Source organism: Camellia sinensis, chromosome 1 (genome assembly GCF_055761805.1).
Source record: "Camellia sinensis isolate YWXY chromosome 1, ASM5576180v1, whole genome shotgun sequence".
Lineage (NCBI taxonomy): Eukaryota > Viridiplantae > Streptophyta > Magnoliopsida > Ericales > Theaceae > Camellia > Camellia sinensis.
In genome coordinates, this window is record NC_138961.1 from 103577841 (window position 1) to 103600447 (window position 22607).

At 37.1% G+C, this 22607-nt stretch overlaps 1 protein-coding gene across 3 annotated transcripts; it reads left to right on the plus strand.

Annotated features, from left to right (window-relative positions):
• The first annotated feature begins 1145 nt into the window (after positions 1–1145).
• On the plus strand, positions 1146–22510 carry MSH3 (homolog of DNA mismatch repair protein MSH3). 3 transcript variants are annotated; one of them, XM_082881432.1, is made up of 13 exons: positions 1146–2361; positions 2956–3147; positions 3454–3618; positions 4060–4158; positions 4253–4504; positions 5700–5948; positions 6050–6181; positions 6854–7114; positions 7202–7273; positions 16008–16157; positions 16348–16836; positions 17109–17410; positions 22394–22510. In XM_082881432.1, the coding sequence occupies exons 1-13, from the start codon at positions 1294–1296 to the stop codon at positions 22401–22403; spliced, it is 3441 nt and encodes a 1146-aa protein (XP_082737558.1). In that variant the 5' UTR covers positions 1146–1293; the 3' UTR covers positions 22404–22510. The 3 variants fall into 3 exon arrangements, with proteins under 3 accessions (XP_082737558.1, XP_082737555.1, XP_082737561.1); XM_082881429.1 differs by lacking the exon at positions 22394–22510 and adding an exon at positions 18042–18621; XM_082881435.1 differs by lacking the exons at positions 5700–5948; positions 6050–6181; positions 22394–22510 and adding an exon at positions 18042–18621.
• The last annotated feature ends 97 nt before the right edge of the window (positions 22511–22607 follow it).

Consider the following 22607-nt stretch of genomic DNA (forward strand, 5'->3'; position numbering starts at 1 on the left):
ATTAAATATTTTGTATTTTGTCAAGATAGGCCTTGGGTAATCTAAGATTACTGGTTGGTCACCTCTCTTACCTTTAAAAGCGGGTTGGGGTTGTGACACTAATAGATTGAAAGACCATTATGTTGGTGAATAAAGGGTTTCAGAGCATTGTGCTACCGTTCGGCGACCAGAGGATGCAAAAATAACCACTATCAATGAAGAGAGAGAGACGACAAATAGAGGGAGGAAGTGGGTTTGTGTTTTGTTTTTCATCGACTGTAACAGGTAGACTTAAGTGGGTTTTGCTTATGATCAGACTACACAAATTAAGGATACGTTTATTTGGCGGATTAGAGTGGATAGATTGTTAGTGGGGGAATGATTAGCGAGCAAATTGTTAATGTGAGAATTGTTAGTGAGAGAATTAAATAAGTGTGCTTGTTTTGATAATAGTGAGAGAGATGGTTAGTGATGAGATTGTTGAATTATTTTTATATAAAATTAAAAAAATCTATATTAAAAAAATTAAAACAAATATAATTTTTTTTTTTTTACAAATAATAGACTGTTGTTGGGTAAATAAAAAGAGAAGAAGAAGACGAATAAATAGCACTGGATTCTTAATCTCCTCATTATTTTTTTAATCTTATACGCTTCCTAACTTTGTTAATTTGTCTATGCAATGGGATTGCCAATCTAGCTGGACAAATAATCCACTCACAAATTTCCTCAACCAAGCATGCTTTCAGAGTTCCAACCTCACTATCAGTCCAATCCCACCACTGATGCGGGATAACAAACATGGCCTAAAATATGAGGATCAATGGCTGAAATTAATTTTCATGATATTGTAAAATTGATTTTGCATACTACAGTCAGACCCTCGTATGAAACTTTTAGAGTATCTCCGATGTTTATTTATTTTTATTTTTTTTCTATTAAATTTAAATAAAAATTTGTGTAAAAATTTCATATAATATCGCACGTCCCACGAAGGAATCTAAAATTTTATCAAACCATTAGTCAGTGTAAATTTTCTAAAATTCTAAAGCAAATTTTGCAAGGAGTTGATCTGCATCTGATATGCGTGCATACCTGTAAAACTAGCAACTTACAATAAATTGAAAAAAGATATCAGTCATCCTCAATTTGATCCCAAAAAAAAAAAAAAAACGGATGAAACTTTGGAGAGGCTGTTAGAGATCCTCATTGCAATTGGAGAAGACAGCGAGCGCGCCAAAACATCCCAAAAGAACCAAGCGTAGCAGAGTCCTGCCGCAGCAGCAGTGCAGATCCACCACCACCACCACCGCCATGGGAAAGCAGAAGCAACAGGTCATTTCCCGCTTCTTCGCCCCCAAACCCCAACCCCAAACCCAAACCCAAACCCAAACCCCTTCAGCTTCTACTTCTACTTCTTCACCCTCACCACCACCACCACCACCATCAGAATCTTTGCACCCTAACCCACCAACCCCTCCCCCTAAAGTCTCTGCTACTGTCACTTTCTCTCCTTCCAAACGCCGCCGAAACTCCCAACTCACCTCCCCCAACCAGCCCAAACCCTCCAAATTCCCTACACTTTCTTATCCAGAATCTCCCCCCAACAGACCCTCCAAAAACCCTAAACTATCTCCCCATACCCACAACCCTATACCTCCTCTTCCCAATCCCTCACTCCACCAACGCTTCCTCAAGAAACTTCTGGAACCTTCTCATGACCTTCTCCAGCCTTCTCCACAACCTCCACTTTCAAATCCCAAGTATACTCCCCTTGAGCAACAAGTTGTTCACCTTAAAGCTGAGTACCCTGATGTTCTTTTGATGGTTGAAGTTGGTTACAAGTATCGGTTTTTCGGAGTAGATGCCGAAAATGCGGCTAGGGTTTTGGGGATTTATGCCCATGTTGATCATAATTTCTTGACGGCCAGTGTGCCAACTTTTCGATTGAATGTTCATGTGAGGAGGCTTGTCAGTGCTGGGTATAAGGTGGGTGTTGTAAAACAAACTGAAACCGCTGCAATTAAGGCACATGGGTCGAACCGGTTAGGACCATTTTGTCGCGGGTTATCGGCATTATACACAAAGGCTACATTGGAGGCATCAGAGGATGTTGGAGGTGGTGAAGAGGGATGTGGTTCATGTAACAATTATATGATTTGTGTTGTTGAGAAGGGGGTGGTTGTTGAAAATGCAGAATGTGGGATTCAGACGGGGTTAGATGTGAGAATCGGGATTGTTGCTGTTGAGATTTCTACTGGGGATATTGTTTATGGTGAGTTCAATGATAATTTTATGAGGGCTAGCCTTGAAGCTGTCATTCTGAGCTTATCCCCTGCTGAGTTACTCATTGAGGAGCCTCTCTCTAAACAAACAGAGAAGGTAGCTTTTACTTGCAATGAATTTCATTAACCACGCCAAAGAGATATACTTTTTTTTTTAATCTTTTTGGGTTGTTATGTACGTAATGCTTCCTCCTTGTATTGAATCCCATCATTTATTGTTTTTATCTAGGGAACTATGCCCTGTGTCATTTAAATAATTGAGTCTTCTTTGTATAAACAAAATGTAATTTCTTTACTGTTGAGAGAGAGAGAGAGAGAGAGAGAGCAATACCTGCAATTGAATTACTAAGGACAGTTACCTTCTTGCTTTGAGGAAACTCAAGGATAGTGCTCGCTCACCAATTTAAGGAACTTTATCAAAGACTACAATGTTCATTTATCTCATTTTTGTTAAGAATAGTTTTCATCTTTCAATTGCAGAAGTTTCCTTTTTTGTCATTACGAGTCATGGTTATTGTTATTGTATGAAAGATCAGTTTTTAAGTGTCTTTTAAACTAAACATGAAAAGGAATTGTCTTGTTTTCATTTTACAAAATGATTTGTTTTGTATGCATTTTACAGAATGACTAGGTCTTATCTTGTTAATCATCTATCCTAATTGGCTGATAAGATTGAGAGCTTTCATTGCAGTTGCTATTGGCATATGCTGGACATGCCTCAAATGTTCGTGTGGAGCGTGCCTCCCAAGATTGCTTCAGTGAGGGTGGGGCACTTAATGAAGTGATGACTTTATACAAGAACATGAGTGAAAATTGCTTAGTGAGTCACCAAGGGGAACAAACAGTGGTGGCAGAACAGGGAAATAACCGCCTGGCAATTGAGGTAAACTATCTCTTTGCGTATTCCTCTATGCACAAACTATGGCCAACCATTGATTGTTTAAGTGGCAATGCTTTTTAAAAAACAAAAGCATAACCTTCTGTGCTTATATTACAATGGCTGAATAACATCCTACATGCCTAATTATGTAGATTCATAGTGGTCAATGAATGGCTGTATTTTTCTCTTGCTTTCACTTTCCTGAAAAGATGCCACTTAGTTATTATTTCTGCTTTATGGAGGCTGCTGTTTGCCATATAAATGCCGATAATTTATTATTTATTGTGCTGATAATTTTTGGTTTTAAAGGCAGTTATGGCCATGCCAGATTTAGCTGTCCAAGCATTAGTGTTACTCATTCGTCATCTAAAACAATTTGGATTTGAAAGAATTTTATGCTTGGGAGCTTCATTTCGGCCATTCTCAGGGAATAAGGAGATGACTTTGTCGGCCAATGCACTTCAACAGCTAGAGGTAATTGACATGGCCACTGCACTATTAATATGTAGATAGAAAACATTAAGATTCCTAATGGTGTTTGAAATTTGTTTTACTTTTTATCAATGATTTAAGGCATTATTGGCCAATACTACTGGATCCCATTCCACCTGTTTATCTATCCCTTCTGCCAGCTTCGTGCATGTCTCATTGTTTGTCAGGCCTTGGAACACATGATATAGCGCTTAGCAAGATGGGAGAAACTTGACATCGTTCTTAACCAGTTTAAAATATTAGGAACTTTCTTTGTATTTTAACATATTTTTGTAGAATCAGTTTGCAATCACTCGGTGAAAGAGATCATAAAATTTTTAGCTTCATTTCAAACTTTGAAATTGTTATTTTTCCTAATTTAGACTTTCTTCACTTTTGCTTTTTCACTCTAAATTATGGGTTTAACTAGTGAAATGTTTTTAGGTTTTGAAGAATAACTCTGATGGATTCGAGTCTGGCTCCTTGCTGCAGTGTATGAATCATACTCTTACTATATTTGGTTCGAGGCTTCTTAGGCACTGGGTATGGGGTTGCACTTGATTCTTATTTCTTTGTGCTGATGGTTGTGTTTACATATTTCATGATATTTGAGTTTGACTTTTTCTGCATGGTACAGGTGACTCATCCTTTAAGTGATCGAAACATGATCATTGCTCGTCTTGATGCTGTTTCTGAGATTGCAGAGTCCATGGGGTCTTGTAAAGCTTCACAGAATTTGAGCAGCATTGATGTGGGTGGTTACAATGTCGCATTTGCGCAACCTGATTTTAGTTATTTGCTTTCTTCAGTTTTAATTACTCTAGGAAGGTCACCTGATATTCAGCGTGGAATAACTAGAATCTTCCATCAAACAGCCACTGCGTCTGAGGTAGAATGGCTTATCCCGATGCTTGCTTTTGTGTGTCTGTATTGATGTCCAACATGTTGGGTTATTTTAACCTTCACTGCATCTTAAATTTATTCTTTTAAACCTGTGTGTTATTATGAAGTTTGAGTTTTAATGTATAAAGTTTGAACATTTTGTATGTTTAGAGCTTAAACATCTATTGATCAACAGAATGTTACTGGTGGACTTTGTGCAACATATTTTTGTGCTCTTAATATTAGGGGTGCAACTTGGGCAGGTTTGAGAGGGTCCAAGCCCAGTCTGATTGCTAAGAGTTGCCCAGGCCCGCCCAAGGCTAACATTCAACCCGAGGTTGTCTACCCAAGTTTGACCCGAATTACTTGAATTGCCCAAAAATTGGAGTTTTTTTTTGGGTGTGTGGTTAGGTTGATTAATTTGTTAAAATAGACTCTATCAACATTTTTGATAAATCTTTAAAAACATCAAAATGATTAATTTATATAATGTGAGAGATATGGAGAGGAGAGATATAAAGAATTGAAGAATCGATACGCAATTGCGGTGTTTTTTTCAATTACTTAGTAAGAAAAAAGAAAGGGTAAGGTTTTGTGTTGTGTTACTTGTGTATATAATGTATATAGTGAATATGATCTAACGATATCAATTATTTTAACTTAATTTAACCCCTAATAATTTATATGTATATTTAATATTTTTATATATTTATATATATAATTCGGACTCCGGGTTGCTCAGGTTGTTTGATGTTTCTACCCAAGCCCGCCCAAATTTCATTGGGGCTTTTGAATTTATGCCCAAGCTCACACCGAATTCAAAAATATGTTACCCAAGCCCTAGAAATTTTTGGGCTGGCCTCGGGTTGATCTGGTTGTATGTATTGTTGGAAGGCATGATGGTTGACTGAAATGATTAGTCGTATGTGAGTGATGGTATGATGTTATGGAAGAAATAACTAGTTGTGTCTGAACCAGCTATTTATTTGTTCTTCTCCTTTTTTCTTTTTCTTTTTCTTTTTTTCATTTTTTTTTATTTTTTTAATCTAAACCAACTGGAATCAAAATGGAAACAACATTGGTAGTCTGAATTCATTTAAGCAAACACATTTCTTAGCAGGAGAACTACTCTTCATTGTTGTCATCAATTTACCATGCCCTTGACAGTGCTTGGTTATGGTCTTCATGAATTGATGGTACAGTTTGTGGTAATTATTCAAGCTCTCTTAGTTGCTGGAAAACAACTTCAGCAACTTCAGATTGAAGAAGAGGTCAAAGGCGAGCCAAGAAAGACTGTGCGCTCTGTCTTGTTGAGAAGGTTGATTTTGACAGCTTCATCATCCAGCGTGATTGGCAATGCGGCAAAACTTTTGTCCACCTTAAATAAAGAAGCTGCTGATCAAGGGGATCTTCTAAACTTATTCAACATTTCCAGTGGGCAATTCCCAGAGGTTTCCCATGAGAAGCTTCATGTTTTGAATTTGCTTTTGATTTCTACTGCATGTTGCCTTCACTTGTTTCCCCTAATCATTGTAGAATAATTCTTGTGCAGGTTGCTGAAGCCCGGTTAGCAGTTCAATTGGCAAAGGATAAATTGGATTCAATGATTGGTTTGTATCGCAAACAGCTTGGAATGCAAAAATTGGAGTTCTTGAGCGTGTCTGGAATAACACATTTGATAGAGGTGTTTCAGTTGGAATTGGCTCTGCCCAAAATTTTTCCTGTTGAAAGTTTCGAAATTCATTCAGCTTGATATTCCATTCTTTTTTGTATGGCTTGCAAAGTTTAGTTTTATTTTGGTGATTTCTTGTTTCTTTAGTTCTTATTATGATGGGAGATCGAAAATAATGAATGTTTGAGTTTCTATTGTTTTTAATCATATTGATGTGTGAATATCCTCTGAATCAACTGTTCTAGATTTCTAGGTTGTTTTCTAGTTGCGTAGTGTGAACTGGTTTTGCAGTGGCATAATATGAAACACAATTTTTTGTTGGCTTGTTTGTTGGGGTTGGGATTATGAATTTAAGTAGATACACTTAGTAGTGTGCTTTTTCTTAGAGAGTGACTAGATAGGTTTCCCACCCCCAATCAGTTTTCATTCCCCAATCAGTTATCAAATAGTTTTAAGAATATACCTGCTTTGATATCAACTCTAATAAAGTGACATTATGTAGTTATATTTATCATTTGATTATGGATTTAAGATGTGTATGTATTGCTATCCTACACATAAATGCTATGCAGTGCGCCCTGAGTTTTGGTTGCTTTATTAATGTTGTTATTGATATCATGATGATGTGTTGTTTCTATGTACTGCTTTATGCGTAGCCCTAATTATGTGTAGCTTTAATTGCAGGTGCCATCAGATGTAAGGGTACCGTCAAACTGGGTCAAAGTAAATAGCACTAAGAAAACAATTCGCTATCACCCTCCGGAAGTATTGACTGCTCTGGATCAGTTATCACTGGCAACTGAGGAGCTTGCTGTTGTCTGCAGAACTTCTTGGGATGGTTTTCTTAAGGACTTTGGTAAATTTTACGCAGAGTTCCAATCTGTTGTTCAGGCACTAGCTACTTTGGATTGTCTACATTCTCTTGCTGTTCTTTCAAGAAATGAGGTTTACTCTTTGGTGGATTTCATGGATTTTAACTGTTCATCTTGCAACATTTGATGTTAAACTATCCCCTTAACTTCTCTGTTGCAGAATTATATCCGTCCAGTTTTTGTTTATGATACTGATCCTGTTCAGATACATATATCTACTGGTCGTCATCCGGTATGCTTGTTCGCTGCTCATTAAATCACATGTTATGTGTTAAAATAAGATCTTTATCAGGATGGCAATTACTTGTTTTATTCAGATAAAAATTTAAGAGCTTAAGTACCTAACTATATCGATGCTTAAGGCAATACACCCCACTTATACAATAAAAACTAAGAAGCCATCTCCTTTGACATTTGGGAGCAGATAGGACTCTTTGCTTAGATAGTTTTCCCTTATGAAGTCAATTATGGTGTCAAATGATGAGTTATAAAATACCACTTTTCATTTGACAGCCCCATTCCACAAGTGCTAAATTTCTTGACTATTTATGTTTTATTTATTTATTTTCACTAGACTCAATTCAATTGATGTCCCAAAAGTGTATATATGCAACTGTCTTCTGCAATTTCATCAATTGGACTAATAGGGCTATTTCAATTATTTGAATATAATGCTTATCATGTTAGAACTTAGGTTGACAAAGTCAATATATAATATATAAACTATGAATCTTGAAGCCAGAGGTAGTGATGCAGGACAGCGCTGTTTATACAGCGTTGTTTAGAACTTAGGTTGACAAAGTCAATAAATAGTATATTTCTTTTTTATCTATGTACTCCAACATTACTCTTTATTTTACCTATTTATACACACAAACTGTTTAAAGAGCCTCCCAAGGCTCTTCAAATATAACTAGCCTTGAAGAATTTTGTTAAAATAACTATTATATTAGCAAAAATATGATAATGCTAGCTATAATAGCTAACAGGTCTCATTTAAACAGCCCCTTGGAGATGCTGTTACATGACTTTATTTATAACTAGAAAACTTCCTAAACCAACTAGAACCAAAAAGTAAAATACTAAAACCTTGACTTCCAAAACCCATTTAAAACAAAATAAGAAACAAACAAAAATTAATAAAATAACTTGACCCACAAAATACCCTAAACTAGAAATTTGACCAACAAAACCCATAAGGCTAAACTATTGCTATCCAAGGTTCCAAGTGAGTCGCTTATCATCCAATGCATGCCAAATCAAAGCTTGGGTCTTCGAGGCATTTCTTCTGCGTCTCTTGTACACCTTAGGAGGCTGCTGCCACCTGCCTCCATCATCTCTCCCCGGCTCAACCCTGGTGAGTTAAAAGCATGGAATCGTTCATGCAAATCATGGTCTAGGCTGTAGAACTCCTCATCATTGTTGGTGCCTTTTTGTTTGATGTGGTTAGTTTGGTTGGAGAGGAATCGTTGTACTTTTCAAGAGACTTCACATTCGATGTCGTGGCTTAAGAATCGATTGATAGTTACTTTGTATAGTTGGTTGGAGAAAAGAGTGGATCCAGATTTGTTCCTTTTTTTAGACTTTTTAGATAGCGTCATTGATTAGGCTTTGTAATGTCTTCTTGAGATTGAGTGTTTTGTATTCTTTGCATGATATTGATGCTTTTTCAATAAAGTTCTTTTATTTATCAAAAAATAAATAAAAAAGTGGATGCCCTTCCATTTAATGAGGTACTTTTGATCACCACCACCTTTAGTTAAAACAAGTTTATGATCAATAATGTCTTCAATCTCTTCCTTCAAACGTGGGGCTGGTGGAAGTCAAGTAGAACCATCATTAGGCTCATCATCATCATGACCTCGGTGTATGTAAGATCTTCAATGTTGAAGACATTACTTATGCCTACGTTGTCCGGCAAATCAAGTACATAGGCATTAGAACTATTTTTTTTTGTGAATTTTGTATGGACCAAAACTTCTTGAATGGAGCTTCTTGTATGCACCCTTAGGATATCGCTCAGGTTTGATACGGACCATAACCATGTAAAGGAACCAAATCAATTGGTTTTTGAGGAAGTAAACCTGTTACCGTCTCAAAGGGGCTGCAACTGGTGATCCAATTAACTGAACTGTTATATGCAAATTCAGCCATAGAAAGAACTTGATCCCAACTATCAACATGATCACCTACAAGGCAACGAAGAAGGTCACCTAAACTTCAATTAACAACCTCTTTTTGACCTTCGGTTTGGGGATGGAAAGAAGAAGAAAATTTCAGCTTTGTATGCAACATCTTCCACAAAGTACGCCAAAAATAACTCATAAAGTTCACATCACGGTCCGAGACAATTGTTTTTGGCAAACCATGAAATCGGACTTCTTTGAAGGATATTTTAGCAATATGGATAGCACCGGAAGTCTTTGAACAAGGGACAAAGTGAGCCATTTTTGAGTAGCAATCCACCACCACAAAAATCGAGTCATCCCCTAAGAGTTCATGGCAACCCTAGGATGAAGTCCATACTTAGGTCTTGCCATGGGTCATGTGCTACTGGTAATGGAATGTATAAACCAGTATTTTTCTTTCATCCTTTACAAAGTTGACAGGCACGACCTTGAGAAACCGCTCTAGCGACATCTCGCTTAAGACTTGGCCAATAATAACATTCTTCAACCATTGTAATCATCTTGTCTTTGCCAAAATGACCTGCCGCTCCTCCAGAATGCAATTTTCAAATCACCTTTTTGCGTAGAGATGTACTAGGCAAGCAAAGATGAGTTTGTTTAAAAAGATACCCATCATATAAGAAGAATTCTGGATATTCAGCATGCTATCCAGCCTCTAAGTCAGTGTAGATTATGCTGAAATCCTTGAAAGACGAGTAGTCTTTCTTTAGCGAATCAAGCCCACAACTTGGATGGACGTAGAGTTGAGAGTTAGCACCACAAGGCTGAGTGCATTAGCTGCCTTATTTTCTGTTCCAGCCTTATGTTTGATGACGAATGTGTATTCTTGCAAGAAAGAGACCCACTTTCCATGTTGATGATTCAACTTCTTTTGGGAGTTGATGTACTTGAGAGATTCATGATCAAAATACAACACAAACTCCTTGGATATAAGATAGTAACGCCAGTAACGGAGTGCTTGAATCACAGCATAGAATTCCTTGTCATAAGTAGAGTACTTTTGTCATGCTTCATTAAGTTTCTCACTAAAATAAGCAATTGGGTGGCCTTCTTGACTGGGTATACCTCCTATTCCCACATGTGAGGCATCACAAGTCACTTCAAACACTTAGAGAACTCCGGAAGGCATAAAAGTAGAGCTTCAATCATTTTTTTCTTTATCTCTTCTAATGCTTTAGTTGCTGCCCTGGTCCAAACAAATTCTCCTTTCTTCATGCAATTAGTAATTGGTGCCATTATTGTTCTGAAATTTCGAATAAAGCGCCTATAGAATGTTGCCAATCCATGAAAACTTTGAACTTCTTGCAAGGTGGTAGGAATCGGCCACTCTATGATTGCTTTGACTTTGTTCGGATCAGCCGCTCCACCCTTGGAAGAGATAACAAAGCCCAAAAGCACAATGCTTGGACTCATGAAGGAACATTTCTTCAATTTTTCATATAGTTTCTCTTGGCAAAGAGCTCTTATAACCTATTGGAGATGGAAGATGTGTTCTTTGGTCTTGCTATAGATTAATATATCATCAAAATAGACCACAAGGAAGTGACCAGCAAAAGATTTAAGTGCATGTGTCATAAAACGCAAGAATGTGCTAGGAGCATTGGAAAGACCAAATGGCATAAACTCATAGGTCACATTTGATTGCTGAATTATTTTTGATGGGATTAGATACAACAGGATTATTAATAGGATTGTGAGAGATACGTTATAGCATGGTATTAGATGGGATAAAGGATTGGATATATGATAGGATTATGGATAGGATTGTGAGGGATAACTCATACCGTGGGATAATAGATGGGATAAATGATTGGATAGAAAGAGTGAGGTATTATATTTGATTAGAATAAAATAAAAATATATAATTATTTTTGACTGTTGGATGAAGAAAAAAAAATTAATCTAGAGAGGCCTCATTCTTCTAATACCACACTACCTATGTATTATTTAATCCCTCCATTTTCCTCTATTTAATCCTCCATACCAGTACTAAAATTATCCGAAATCTAGTACCATGCAAAACAAACACTGGATTGGACTATCCGGTGGTACACAAATGTTCCCCACCTCCAATCCCTTTCTCCTTATCCCGCAATCACAGACTAACAATCTGGTGGACCCCACATGTTTCCTTCACTTTCAATCCCACTTATAGTGAGATAATTGAACATGCCCATAGAGACAATCCTTTGTCTTGAAGGCAATCTTCCACTCATCTCCGTGCCTTTTGCATATTTGATGGTAACCACTCTTCAAGTCTGTCTTTGGAAAAAATAGTTGAACCAGCTATCATGTCCAACATATCATCAAGTCGAGGAATTGGAAACCGATATTTGATTGGTTATTTTGTTGATAGCTCGACTATCAATACACATGCGCCATGTGCCATCCTTCTTTGGTGTGAGCACGGCAGGAACAATACAAGGACTCAAACTTTTGCAAATAAATCCTTTGGACAACAGCTCATCTACTTGCCTTTTTAGCTCAGCATGTTCACTAGGATTCATCCGATAGGTTGGAAGATTAGGCAATTGAGACCTGGACATAAGATCTATTGCGTATTGGACATTACGCATGGGAGGAAGCTCGCTAGGCAGCTCTTTTGGTGCTATGTCAGAAAATTCATACAACTACTTTTCAACCTCTAAAGGCCTTTTTGTCTCAGGACCAGCAGCTGGTTACTCCACTGCTTTAAACCTACAGCATAGATAAGCTTCGATTTTTTGCTTTCGACTACAAATTGCTTTTTAGAGAGTATGTGGAGAGGTTTGGTACGACTTTCAACAACGCCTTTTAGCTTTGGAGATTCATATCTTTTCATCTGTGCCATAATCATAGGTTGTAAGACAATTGTCTTCTTTGCAAGTGAGAAAGTGTATGTGTTTTCTCTTCCATTGTGTTGCACAACACGATCGTGAAGCCATGGTTGACCAAGAAGGATGTGAGTGACGTTCATAGGAATTACATCACAAACAATAGAATCACTATAATTAGGCGAAGCAAAGAAACAAGGCAATTACTGAGTTACCAGAATAGAAGTGTTATCAATCCAAGCTACCTTGTAAGGATGAGGATGTGGCTCAACTGGAAGGTTAAGTTGTTCAATTGTAGATGCAGAGACAACATTCATGCAACTTCTGCCATCAATAACAAGTTTTTTTGTTTGATTTCCACAATGGATCAGCATCTGAAAGATTGATGTTCGTCACCAATCTTCTTATTCCTCTTTTGTCTTTGCACAGGATTTTCACACTGGTCTGCTTCTTGCTCACCTTGATTCTCGCCATTCTCACCATGATTATTAATTCCAAAGTTATCTTTGTTCTCCGGTGGTTGCAGTGCTCATTAGCTTGAGTTGCTTGGCCTTCCAAAGCACTGATACAAAGATTACAACTATCAAGTTGCTCCAAAATTTTTAAAAGCATCTCGTCATGTAGCCATGTTTGAAACCTCGCTCTGATACCAAATTGATGTAGGATAGCTTTGTTAGGTGCTGTTTTGTGGTTGTAAAAATGCTGAAATTTAAGAAAGAAAGAAAGAAAGGAAAAGAAGATAGTTTTAAGAGTCACTGGTAGAGGCCTTAGGCATTACACCTAGGGTTTGATTTCATCACACAATCCATAAAGAAGTTTCAAAAGCTCTAAAAATTCTCTAAAAAATTAACTCTATTAAATATGAAGTATTATATGACTTTATATGGAACTAGAGACTTCCTAAACCAGCTAAAACCAAAAAAAGAAAACTATTAAAACTCGACTTTCAAAACCTATCTAAGACCAAGTAAAAAACATAAACAAACACCAATTAAATAACTTGACCTGCAATATGACCCATGGCCAACCTGGATAGCCTAGTACTGAAATTTTGAAATTACCAAAATACCCCTAAACTAGAAACTTGACCAGCAAGACCCATTGATGCAGGACGATGCTGTTAGGATGAAAATAGAGGCTATTTGATGGCTTAAACAATGAGTAATTTAGGGTTTTAAGGGTTAAAATTGAAGATTATTGTATCCATTCTCGTTCACCGTGGAAATCCATTTCTCGTTTGTATCCCCTTGTGTCTAACTACTTTTCGTTGAGAGTGGGGAATGGGGTGAACATTCGCTTTTGGGAGGATATTTGGTTAGGGGATATCTCGTTTGATAGATGTTTTCCCCTTCTTTACTGGTTGGTTCGTTCTTCAAATATTTCGATAGCGTCGGTGGCTTGCTCTTCTATGGCACCCATCTCTTGGAATTTTGATTTCATTAGAAACTTGAATGATAGGGAGGCGGGGGAGCTAGCATCTTTGTTAGTAGTGCGTGAGGGGGTCTCTCTTTCTTCATCTTGTGATATTAGGGTGTGGAATCTGGGCTCTTTAGGTGTCTTTTCATGTAAATCCTTTTTTGATAAGCTCATTGATAATCCCTCTATTCCCTTGTTTCCTTCTCATAAGGAAATTTGGAAAGTGGATGTCCTTCGTAAAGTGAAGTTTTTCATGTGATCTTTGGCTCAAAAGGGTGTAACAACTAATGATGTTTTTCAAAGGAGAAGGCCTAATCACTCTCTTTGTCTTCAATGGTGTGTGATGTGCAAGAGGAACTTGGAGGAAACAGATCATCTATTTCTTCATTGCCCGATGGCTCGTGTATTATGGCAGCGGCTGTTCGGCTTATGTGATGAGCAGTGGGTTGTTCCGCGGGACTGTATTCAAATGCTTCTTATTCGGTTTATAGGATTTGGGAGAACCAAGAGAGCCAAAACAATGTGGACATGCATTGTTTTTGCTATTTTTTGGGTCATATGGTTGAAGAGAAATGCTAGAATCTTTGATGGCAAGGAATCAAGTGTAGAGACTTTGTGGGATATGGTGAATTATTTGGCGTCATTTTGGGCATTTGTCTCCCCTCCTTTTAAAGGAGTTCCCTTGTTCTTGATATCTAGGGATTGGGTTGCTGTTTGCCTTCCCTAGGGCTATGAATTTTATGTTTTTGTTTCGCTCTTTTTCTTTCTCTCTTTGTATGAGGACTCCTTGTCCTCTTTCACATTTTTAATAAAAAAATTTTGTTGCTCAAAAAAAAATAAAAAATTGAAGATTATTGGGTAGGAGAAGGGATTAGGATTGATTTGAGGGGTGATTGGATGGAGTTTTGAGGATGAAAAGCGCACTTTCAGAGGGTTGTGAATAGTAATCCGAGAATAGTAAATTGGAATAGAAAAGAAGAACAAAGAAGAGAAGAAAGGTTTAGGCATTGCACCTAGATTCCATAGACATCACACCTAGGATTTGATTGCATCACACAATCTATAAAGAAGCTTCAAAGATCTCTATTTTTTTTTTATAATAAAATATTAACTCTATTGAATTAGAAGCGTTACATGACTTTATATAGAATTAGGAGATTTCTTAAACTAACTATATCCAAAAAAGAAAACTATTATAATGTCTTTGACTTTTAAAACTAATTTAAGGTCAAATAAGAAACATAAATAAATACTAATTAAGGGGTCGTTTGGCATTGGCTAATATAGTTAACTTTTTTGTGTTGGGATTATTTTAGCTTGGCTTTTTTAGCCTCGTTTGGTTTTTTTTTTTTGGACTTTTTTGACTTTTGTGAGAGAAAAAGTATAATGATTATGGGTAAAAAGTAGTATTTTGTCTTATTGACTTATATAGCTTGTTTTGGTTTTTTTGTGCTTTTTTAGCTCCAATGAGAAAACCAAACGAGGGCTAAATAACTTGACCCATATGACAACTCCTGGGCGGCCCACGCAACTCATATTTAGAAATTCTTCAAATTACCAAAATACCCTTAAGCTTAAAATCTTAAAAAACATAAATATAATTATAAAATAAGACTAATAATACTAGAAACATAAGTATGAGATATTTCTATCAGTTTCACTATAAAATCATGCCAATGTCCAAATATCATTGCTTCTTTAAATTTAGCCTTCCTTGAACTTCTTCTACTATGCATCACCCATAAGGCTAAAACATAACCATCCAAGGTCATAAGTGAGTTGCTCATCATCCAATGCATGCCAAATCAAAGCTTGGGCCTTAGAGGCATTGCTTTCGCGTCTCTTGTACACTTCAGAGGCTGCTGCCACTTGCCTCCATCAGGTATCCTATTGTGCTAGTTGATGCAGGTCATCCAAGCCTATGAAGTAATGTGTGGCATGTAAAAAACATTTACATTTTAAAGGGTGCCGGTTTGCCTAGCTGGTAAAGTCACTTAGTAACCATACCAGAGACTTGGGGGGATAGATTCTAACTTCATCCAGGATGTGGGGGGTGGGGGGTTTATGCTCAAGGGGAAGGCTACCAATCTTTCTTATTTATTTGTTTATGTTTTGGATCAGCCGCTACCACTCTTTTGTAACCTGTTACCAATGGTCCAAAAAAAAAAAAATCTCCATCTCTCTCTCTCTTGAATACGTGCATGCACAAATATATCTTGTTTTCTCGTAAAACAGTCTTGGCCAAGCAAGTTGGCATCTTCAGACCATTATCTGGAGTATAGGTAGGTATTCTGATCTGACCTTTTCGCTGGAACCAGATAAATTCATTTATGTTAGAAGTTAGAAACAATTTTGTTTTTTTGTCAAAATGTAGCCAACTAAATTGAGATACTTTTGTCTTGCTAAGGGGATCACTCTTATAATTATATCAATTTATTGATTTTGTCAAATTGAAATTAGCGAAATAGACTTTTTCATTCAATGTATACACTTTACAGTGCTTGTTAGTTCTGACCAGCATGATTCTCCCAAAATCATTTTTTACCAGGTTATGGAGACTATGTTACAAGATAATTTTGTCCCAAATGACACAAATCTGCATGCAGAAGGCGAGTACTGTCAGATAGTGACAGGACCAAACATGGGAGGAAAGAGTTGCTATATTCGCCAAGTTGCTCTCATTGCCATAATGGCTCAGGTAGATTTTAATATTCAGTGCTCTCATCAATATTACATGTTATGTTATGGTCCATGTTTTATTAGGGCATGAACTGTGTCCTTCCCCTTGATTACAAAGAAAACCATATATATTTTCCTTTGGCCAGAAAAAATAAAAACTAAATCTCACGGTTGTAGTTTTATAAAAATGTGCCCTCTGATCCGTCTAGGTTGGTTCCTTTGTCCCAGCGTCTTTAGCAAAACTGCATGTGCTTGATGGCATCCACACACGAATGGGTGCTTCCGACAGTATCCAGCAAGGACGGAGCACCTTTTTGGAAGAACTGAGTGAGGCATCTAACATAATCCAGAATTCCACACCCCGATCACTGGTTATCATTGATGAGCTTGGGCGAGGCACAAGTACACATGACGGGGTAGCAATTGCTTATGCTGCATTGCATCATCTTCTTGAGCAGAAAAGATGCATGGTCCTCTTTGTCACCCATTACCCTAAAATTGTCGACATAAAGAATGAATTCCCAGGCTCTGTGGGGGCATACCATGTTTCATATCTGACATCACAGAATGAGGATATGATGGAGTTGAGTGATCAGAATGTTGAGACAATGGATCATCAGGATGTTACTTACCTTTATAAGCTTGTTCCTGGTGTTTCAGAGAGGAGTTTTGGTTTTAAGGTTGCTCGGCTTGCCCAGGTAAATTACCATCTCTCTCTCTCTCTCTCTCTCACCCACACACACACATGTGCACACCCACACCCACACCCACACCCACACCCACACCCATGGAGACCTGAAACTTTGTTCTTGCAAACAAATAAATATAACTCCTTGGCAAGCTAATTCCCAAGCATCTGAGTCTCTGCTCCTAGAAGTAAAATGGGGCCAGACCAAAGTTGAAGTAGCTTTTCAAATCTAAGGGTCGTCTACTTCATGTAATTTATGCTCTATATTTGATTCATCTGCAGCTATCTACCTCATGCATTCACCGAGCTACGGTCATGGCTGCAAAGTTGGAAGCAGCAGTAGGCAAACGAGAGAAAAGTAGACTGGTGCAGAAGTTGCTAAAAGAAAGATTGGCAGTGAATGAAGAAGCACAAGAGGACATCTTGAAACCTCTTGATTGTTCCCATGCAGAAGGGATACTGACTGACGCATACAGGGAATTCTTTAACAACCTAAACTTTGCATTGGCTGATAATAATGACCTTGCAAAATGCTTCCAGTTTTTGAAGAACGCTAGAAACATTGGAATGGAGTTGATTGATAGGTAAGAGTATTTAGCCTTCTTTTCTTTTGTTTTGTTATGTGAGTGATGTTATTAGCTAAAATTCATTTCTTTAGTTTTGTGAATGGTGTTTTATTTTTTGTTTTATATTTGATTTACTTTAGTTAACCATTGACCATTGGTTCAATGGTTAGGACTTGGCCTAATAACATTAAGGTTATGGATTCAAGTCTTGGGACTACCACGTTGTGCATTATACTAAAGGTTAGGTGTATACTCAATCTTTCCCCTCCCAAACACACATTAATGTGTACTAATTGGGCGTTGTTTTTTAACTTTAGTTGGGGATGGTTGGGTTGGTTTTGGCCTTGATGATTTGTGGAGCTATTTAGTTTTTTTTTTTTTTTTGGGGTGGGGGGGGTGGGGGGGGGAGATTTATTACTTCTTACATTTATTTGAATCAGAGATTTCTCTCAGGATATCATATATGATGTATGGAGGTTTGACTTTGTTTAGGAATCAGTGTAACCCCATCATGCGAGATGTATATATTTGTCTTTCCACAATTCACTCACTTACGCATCTGCACTTTCCTCAGAAGTTGTGTCTCTGCCAGTTTGCTTCATTGGCTTCATAGGTTCTGATTAATTTACTAATTTTGAAACATTTGCAGAGCAATGACATAATCAGAGAGCTTGATGAATGACATACGAGTCTGTAAATACCCATGGGTACAAAAATATTCGAAAATTGTGGTTCTTTCTGCTGCAAATTTTCATTTTGTGTTCTTTACTAAAGGGAGACGTCAAATGGAAAATTCTCTCTTATAACTCCTGCATGAAGATGGACAAAACAAATTGGTGGGATTAGTTGCAAATTCTATTACCAGCCATTGTGCATGTTTTCTCAATGCAAGTGAGTCCTGAAGTAGAAAGGCAACGATGAAAGATCTTTTGAGCAGATTATGAATATCCATATGTATTCTCTCTTTAGATTTGTAATTATGCCCAGCAGTTTGTACAATTTTAAAAAACGAAATGAGTTAAATTTCGTAGTAAAGAAGGCCACGCCATCTCAAATTGGAATTGTGTTGTGATTTTCTCTACTATGATGATCTTAATGTCCTTATCGAACAGTTGAATCAAAATGACATCATTTTGAGATGTGAGTATTTTTATTTATTTTTGTATTGTAACTAGTTGGGGAATTGATTTATAAACGAAATATGGGTTCTTATTTGGATTGTTTTATTAGATAATCTTGTATTGATGTTATAACAATTCTCATTTTGCGTTAGTCATATTCATGAGAATTTATATGATTTTGGTTTGTTAAGCTTTCATCTTGTGAACTTTAATGTTGTCTTTGTACGGGAGCATATCTTGTTTTGTGCTATTTTGTTTTGTGTAAGTATAAGATCCATGCTTTGTTCCTTTGTGTGTTGAACCTGAGCCATCTATCTTTGCTTCCTCATACTTAAGTCGCACCTTTGAACCTCTTACGCTTAGGCTGTTGAGCGTTAACACCGAGGATTATCTTGGAATCATTTTGGTTGACCTCTACGTTCACCCTTGTACCTTGGCCGATGTGTGCATCATCTAGACCGAGATGTGCGTCATGTAGGCTGAGATGAGTGTCACCTAGGCTAGGATGTGCATCACCTAGGCATCCGAGATCTTTGATCCTTGAACCTTGCAATCTTGTGCACTTTAGCTAATGCATAGCAATCTTGTTCATTGACTTGTACAACCCAAGCTGAGGTGTATCACACCTAGGTCGGGTGTCCTCCTAGGCGAGATCAGAAAGACCTTACTTATCCTTCACTTGTTTGAAGCTTATGTTTTGTTTTAGGATCCTTGCATTGTCATAATGCCCATGCCACTTACTCTTTGACCTATTATTATCTTTTCATTCTGGCACCTTTTTGAGGAGATTGATCAAATGATGCCATGTGTCTTAGTAGTGGGTTTAAGTCAGATTAGTAGTTGAGAACTCATATCTTTGCCATATCTTTGTCTTGAAAAGAGAGAAGCTCGAGGAAGAGGATGAAGAAGAAAAAGTTCTTAGAGTGAGAGAATTAGATTTTTAAGTTTGATTTGCAAACCTTAAACCATTGGATTTGTGTTTTGAAGTTAGATTACTGATCTACGTTTGTTGTTCTTTATGTTAATCTGATCACATTACATGATCTAACATGACTTATGAGCCATGTATTGATTTAAAGTTTTGTTTAGAGAGAGAAAGTAATGTTCTTGTGTTCCTAAAGAAAAGCTTTGTTTTGGACTAAAAGTTTGTATTAAGTTTCATGTTTTTGTGTTTGTTTTCATGAAATTTTCAAGTATGGGTACCTAATTCCATGTTTTTGAACTCATATAATGAAATCTCAGATTTTGAATAAGAAATTATGATTTTTAGCATTCATATTCTTCATGTTCATGTTATTTATATTCTTCAAGAGGAAACTCATATTTCCAAACTTCACTTTCCGAAGTGTGGTTATCGAGACTCACTTTTGTCCAGTTTCCACACCTAGGCCAAGCATTGCATCTCAACTTGGCCTATCTTGCAGGATTACTTGCACCTCAGTCTACTTTGCATGAACTAGGGGTCAGCAACGGATATATCGATCCGCTCAAACTGATCGAACCAAACCGATCCACTGCGTTTTGGACGGATGTGTTATGACGAGCAGACAGTTGTGGATTAATTTTTTTCCAATCTGCATAGTTTTGAACAGATGGCAGATTTGAGGTTCATTTGGCCGCAATTGAACGCACCAAACCGCGAGCTCTTCTAATAATTTGTAAGACTTTGTGTTTTCAATTTGTTTAGATATTTTGTTCGTGTTTTCAATTGAAAAAGAGTTTCAATATTCTGTTGAAAAAGAGTTTTCAACTTGAATGTATTTTTTGAATTGAAAAAAAATAAATGTATTATTTATCTATATTTTTTGGTTTTTAAATCTAACTCTAAAAATAGTAAAGAAAAAAGATGATATATGTTGGTTGGTTTTTGTTTTCAAAAACAGATATAGACGTAACATTACAGAGGCATACAATTTCTACTACTACTTTGTTCATGGTTTTGTTGGTTTGAATTGTTTTTATATTTTAAGAACCACATATTGTAATACTTTATGTAGATGAGGCATGATGTAATTGTAATATGTGGATGGGGCATGCAGTGATTGTAATATTTTAAAGTTTCAAATTTTCTTTCTTTAGATGAGGCATGCAGTGATTGTAATACTTTTTTAAGTCATTGATTTATTTATTTATTTATTTATTTTTGAAGAAGTGCACAAGTTGAATTATGTTGAAAATTTATAAAATTTTAAACCGCCAAATCGATTCACATCTATTCGTCAATCCGCCAATCTACTCAATCCACATCCGCTAGATTGGAGAACAGATGCGAATTGATTTTTTCCAATCCGTCAATCTGGCGAACGAATGGCAGATTGGAGGTTCCGTGGCTGCAATCGATTCACACTCACCCCTAGCATGCACACCTAGGCCGACCATAGTACACCTGTGACATTTTGCTTTCAAGGCCGCTTGAGCAGGGAAACCGCCGCTCGAGCGTAGAATTGTCGCTCCCAGTATCTTGTTGCTTTGCAGACGTGTCCGCTCGAGCGTGAAATGTCCCACTCGAGCGTGAAATGTTAGCTTCCAGAAATTCCACTGTAGCGCTGCAAAACTTCTGAGGTTCCTCTTTCTCAACTTGAGCAGAGAAGTTGTCGCTCGAGCGGGCCTTCTTGACGGTGTCTGGACGCTCGAGCATAGAAAGTCACACTCGAGCGAGGAACGCGATAGCAGCTTTTTAAACTAGGTGATTCTAGATCATTCTCTTATTTTTCTTTGGTTCTATCTTCATCTCCTCTTCCTTCTCCCATGAAACCCTAGATCTCCATCATCATATACCTTCCATACCATTGAAATCCACTCAAATTCGTTGGCTAGGGGTGAAGAACATTTGAAGATTAGCATTATCTTCCGATTGGATTGCGAGTTTGCGATAGTTTTGTGAAGGAGCTCGAATTTTGACTTGATAGTTGAGGTAGTGATACTTTTACCCTTATATCTCTTCATTCTTGAAGAAATTTCATGGTATTGTGTGTGATTGCGAACTAATTGAAGATTTTGTTGAACTAAATCCACATTTCACATAATTACTCATTTACTTATTATTTTGTTTGAAATCCCTAAATCTCTCTCCCTAATATAAATGTAGATATGGTTAAAAATTAGGTCGGTGACAAGGAGTAGAAACCCCCAAATTTAGGGAAACCCTAAGTTCCTAATTGGATAGAAAATACTCAAGATAATGGAATTTTCTCTTGATTCATGGAAATTGATGGATAATGGAGAAATAAAATGTGGGTATTGATGTAGTTTAAGAAACAGTGGCGTGAATGTTGTTGTTCCTTGAGTTTTATGTGATGTTTATATGTGGTGATGTTTAACGTTTGTTTGTGGGATTGAGATGTGATATGATTGTTGCATGTGCATGAATCCAAGTGTGAGTCGATGGTGAATGAGTGTGGTGTTGTGTTGGTACCCGTGCGAGGAGTTAAAAAGGTGCCCAATTGCCCTGTCTAGGCTTATCGCTGAACGAATGTAAGAAAACGTTTTTGGGTGTACACACAGTCCCACCGTATAGTAGCCGGCGAAAGTGGAAAAATGGATGATTTTCTTAGGGTGCCCACTTCCCGCCGTATAGTAGCCAGCGAATGTAGGGGTTGTCTTTAAAAAGTAAAGGCTGTTCTCAATTGGATTCATATAGAGAAAAGTGTGGTTTGATTTCCAAGATTGGTAGGTGCTTAATTGTTGTACATGATGACATGAGTTGCACTTGCCACATTATACTATAGTGTTTCATTATGAATTATTGACTATTTCTTGTGAAAACAAATTTTATTATAATGTTTTATCACATAGATGCCATAATCTTGTTCAAAGGATTAGATACCTGGATAAATGTATTTCTATCGGGCATATAGCTCAACCCTAATTGATTTTTTAGGAATCGATGAAGGTCAGCCTCATTGAAGGGTGGATTCAAGCACTAGCTCCATCTATGTTTTTGGGAAATTAATTGAAGTCTAGAGCATATCAGATGTTTTGTATTTATTTTGGGATTTTGTAACTGAACCTTTGTATGTACTTTGTAATGTTGTATGCCCACTGGGCTTATGTTTTGTTAAGTCATCTAGTTTATTGAACTGAGTCTTGTACTT